At 43.3% G+C, this 4,166-nt stretch overlaps 1 protein-coding gene across 1 annotated transcript; it reads left to right on the top strand.

Moving 5' to 3' along the window:
- The first annotated feature begins 384 nt into the window (after positions 1 to 384).
- Positions 385 to 1,737, top strand: LOC144703557 (putative RING-H2 finger protein ATL12). The gene has a single exon (XM_078575748.1). The coding sequence runs from the start codon at positions 431 to 433 to the stop codon at positions 1,562 to 1,564; it is 1,134 nt and encodes a 377-aa protein (XP_078431874.1). The 5' UTR covers positions 385 to 430; the 3' UTR covers positions 1,565 to 1,737.
- The last annotated feature ends 2,429 nt before the right edge of the window (positions 1,738 to 4,166 follow it).

Below are 4,166 nucleotides of genomic sequence, written 5' to 3'. Positions count from 1 at the left end.
TTGACGTGCGAACCGGACCCGGACGGGAAGGTTCGGTCAGCCCTGAAAAGGCTGACCGACGGTCCCGTTCGGTCCGGTCTGACCGAATTCCAATCTTAGGTCGGACTTCTCGTGGTCGGTGGATGCTGATGCCGTTGTAGATTCTCCTGGACCCAATAATTGAACGCCTTTTCTTTACAGATTCTAAAGAGCAATTTCACAGAGGGCGGTTTCTTCTTTCACGTCGCTGAAACCCCAATGCAGAAGGGTAAGAGACGAATGGGTCAACATCGCTGGGTAACACGGTCAAGGAAATGAGGAATCTGGCGGCACTACCACTCCCTTGACCACAGCTACATAAAATAATCCTAATTTCCTTAACTTAAGCTGCAATTCTCTCCGTGGAAGAACGCTATCGGTCTTCTTTCCTCGTCGGAAGCTTTCTCCGGCGATGAATTTACCTCTCCTTCTCTCATTCTTGACCCTCCTCTTGAGCTCCTCCTGCGGCGCCGCACAGCCAACACCATCCGAGGACCTCCAGCAGAAACTTTCATTTGCTTTGCAGCCAAGCCTGTTGATCGTGATTGCAGTTTTCTTGACCGTCTTTTCTCTCACCTCTTTTCTCCTCGTATGCACCAAATTCTGTCATAGAACGGAAGCTGAACTCTACGGCATTGATGGAGAAAACGAGCGGCAGCGCGTATTTGACGACTTGCCGCCGCCTCGTTTCTCTGGGCTGGACAAGACAACGATCGAGTCTCTTCCTTTCTTTCAGTTTTCGTTCCTGAAAGGGCCAAGGGAGGGACTCGAGTGCTCCATCTGCTTGTCCGGGTTCGAGGACGCCGAGATTCTGCGGTTGCTACCCAAATGCAAGCATGCTTTCCATAAAAGTTGCGTCGACAAATGGCTACAGATTCACTCTTGCTGCCCTCTGTGCCGCTGCAAGGTAGAGGCCGAGGACGCCACTCTCTTCAAGTATTCAACAAGTTCTCGATCTTTGTTCCACGATAGGGCTGTTCCAGAAGAGTTGCTGGAGGAAGAAGATACGACCAGGCTGTACGTAGAGAGGGTTACCGGAGGGTCAGACGATCCGTCGGCTTTTACGTGCAAGAGAAGCTCAGACAGGAAGAGTAATGAGGAGTTTCTGTTGCCAAAGGGCTACGATGGGTTTCACAAGCGCATGCACCGGATTATCCTATCGGATATCATCTTTAAGAAGCGGTGGAGCGATATGCAGTCTTTTGACTTCGTCTCCCTCACGTCGGAAATGCTGGCTGTAGCGCCCCACGGGCCATTCAGTAAGGGAAGCACAGACGAGGAATCTCGATGTATAATTCCCAGTGCGTTTGGATCATCTTCTGAAGTCGAAGGAAATCATGGCGTCTCTCCCTTCTGCGGCAGGTCGATGTCAGACATCAACTTTGCCAGATTGTCAATTGGGATAAGCCAAGATGAAAATGTATATACGAGCCACTGCTCGCGGGATGAAAACTTGCTACGGCGATGGATGCCAATCGCTCGGCGGACGATCCAGTTGCTCGGTGGAAAGGAGATGAGGCCCATTGCAGAGCAAAAAACACGATAATCTGTCGTCTAATGCACCTTCGCTGGCGGTTTGTTTCTTCACGCGACTGGTTCCTTGTCGCGCATGAGCGACAGATCAGCACACCTTCCCACCAGAGAATTCACTCGCAGATACGATACGACAGCTTCATCCTTGATGTTTTTGAGAGCCATGTTATTGTTTCCAATTGTACTGCCATTTGCCTCCACGCATTTGTTGGCGTGTGCCATCCCCCCACCATCGCGTCAATGCGGAAAGAGGGGCTTGACCAAGCCGGTATCTGTCAAACCGGTCGAAGGATGACTGATGTCTGAACATGACTGACAGACGGACGAGGGGAGATGACGGATGACTGAAGATCGGAGCAGTGGGGAAAAGTCAAAACAAATTTAAATTTCGATGAAGCATTTTCTACGGTATGAATTGTCTATTGTACAATATATTCAAAGCTGAGACCTATTTATTCTACAATAAGTGCATCCAATGACAATCACTATCTCCAAGATGGTTACCTACAGCCTCCATGGAAGTGTCGTCCATGAGGACAATGACTACGACAATGATGATGACCACCCCTGTAGCGACAATGGAAGTGTCGTTGATGAGGACCATGACTGTCCTCGTCATGGGCAAGGACTGTCACCGATGTGAACAATGGCTGTTTGTCGATGATGACTGTCACTAAGAGTATGACAGACACAGGCAATAGAAGTATCATCAACGACGAAGATGACTGTTGTATGTTACTATGAATATTCTTGATGACAACTATTTCTAAGATACTGAGCAATGTCGATGGAAGTGTCTCGTCAATGACGAAGAAAACTGTCATTGAAGACAATTTCAATTTTCATTAACGAAGATGATGTCCACATCAAGATGGCAATGGTCTGTCAATGATGATGACAAATGTGGCTACAATTATAATGCACAATCATCCAGGATGGGACTGATGGGGCTGGTGGTACACATTTACATGACTAAATGGGATTGGTGATACAATGGTGACAAAGATGAATTTGGATGGATGTTTGTAGAGATAAAACCAAACCCTTTGAATGGATGACTAAGGAATGACTGGCCTGGACAACCATTCCATTCCAACTTGTGCATATGCAATTATGATTTATCATCAATCATCCAGCCCTAGTGCAGTTCTTACACGTTGGCTAATATGATTGGGAATATACCGACCAGTGCAGTTAGAGGATTTATACCCTAAATTGGAGACAAAATCAGGTCTGCCACAAATTCTCTTTTATGTTGGGTACTTTTTCACCATTTCCCCACATTTGGCACAATATTTAAGTTCTTTTTCAACAGCACTATTTAAAAAATATTATTCTATGTCTTCTTATTCTGAAATTAGAATCATAATTTTCATGGCTCCCAACATCCTTTGATAATGCATTTCTCTCTAAATTGTAGGCTATTCAAACATGATGCAATGATTTTTGAGTTATTAGAAATAATTGTTTGATGCGCCACAGAATTACACTTATTTCTATGCTGAAAATAGGGAATTATGGAAATATAGGTGCCCAACAAGCCAATCACCCATTCCCTGTCTCATTCAACATACTTTGATACAAAATGTACATTATGATGCATGTGTGATGCTTATGATGAAGCCCATCAATACATCATCGCAGTAAGTGAAATCTCACTATCTAACCTCACTCAAATGATGAGTATAGCTGATCACATAATGATTAGTGCAGAGACACTAAGGATAGATAGTGGGTGCTCTTTGGCAAAAATATTTCATTAAATTTATTTGTATGAATCCTGAAGTTTATTGCCCAAGCTGTTGATCAGGTTTATGCACATCAGCATTGTGCTAGTGTTCACTAGACTAGAGATGGCAAAGACAGCTTGTGAACAGATGGCTGGACTTTGACCTATGAGTTCCAAATAATAAAATTCCAAAATTATCAGTTCAGGTGAAACAACAAGTTTAGAAATAAGATTGAGCGGTTAACATAGGATTGTTTGCCTTGGTACAAGAATATACAAATCAAGGAAGGATTATGTGATTCTAAACAGTCTCTTATGTTTTTCAAATGTGTTAACACTAACTTGGATGACCAATTAGGGTATGACAATTGGTCATATCCTTAGTCATATTGGGATAACCAAGTAAATGAGGGACTATACATAAGCAATGACAAACAACAGAAGTATTTCATGAGTGTTTCAATCCACTTATTTGTTTCTTATAGTACACGAGGTGCAGCTTCTCATCCCTTAGGAAGGAAACTCAACCTCTCAATTCATTTAAATTGATCTGTAATCAATTATTTGAAAGGCCAACAAAGGTTATTGGGACATTAGAGTCATTAACTATATTCATACATGGCCCTATAGGGTACACATAAATCGTTTTCATGATGTGGGAAGATATACTTATAGTTTAGTTGTTTTATGAGAAATTAATACTTCGTATAAATAGGAAAATGCCCTAAATGAAATTCACCCAGGCCAGAATTTTTCAGATTCCTCGTCCTTGTCTTTCCTTCTCCCCTGTGGTCCTCTCAACTCCTGATGCAATTAGGACGGCATAACGACAATGACTCTTCAAGGTCAACAAAAATATTTCATGTTCCCAAGATTATGTGGATAG

This window comes from Wolffia australiana, chromosome 5, assembly GCF_029677425.1.
Source record: "Wolffia australiana isolate 7733 chromosome 5, ASM2967742v1".
Taxonomy (NCBI): domain Eukaryota; kingdom Viridiplantae; phylum Streptophyta; class Magnoliopsida; order Alismatales; family Araceae; genus Wolffia; species Wolffia australiana.
This window is presented reverse-complemented; position numbering and strand designations above follow the sequence as displayed.

What these genes read in the sequence shown, in the direction of transcription:
- LOC144703557 (XM_078575748.1), top strand. Translation starts at nt 431, where the DNA reads ATGAATTTACCTCTCCTTCTCTCATTCTTGACCCTCCTCTTGAGCTCC.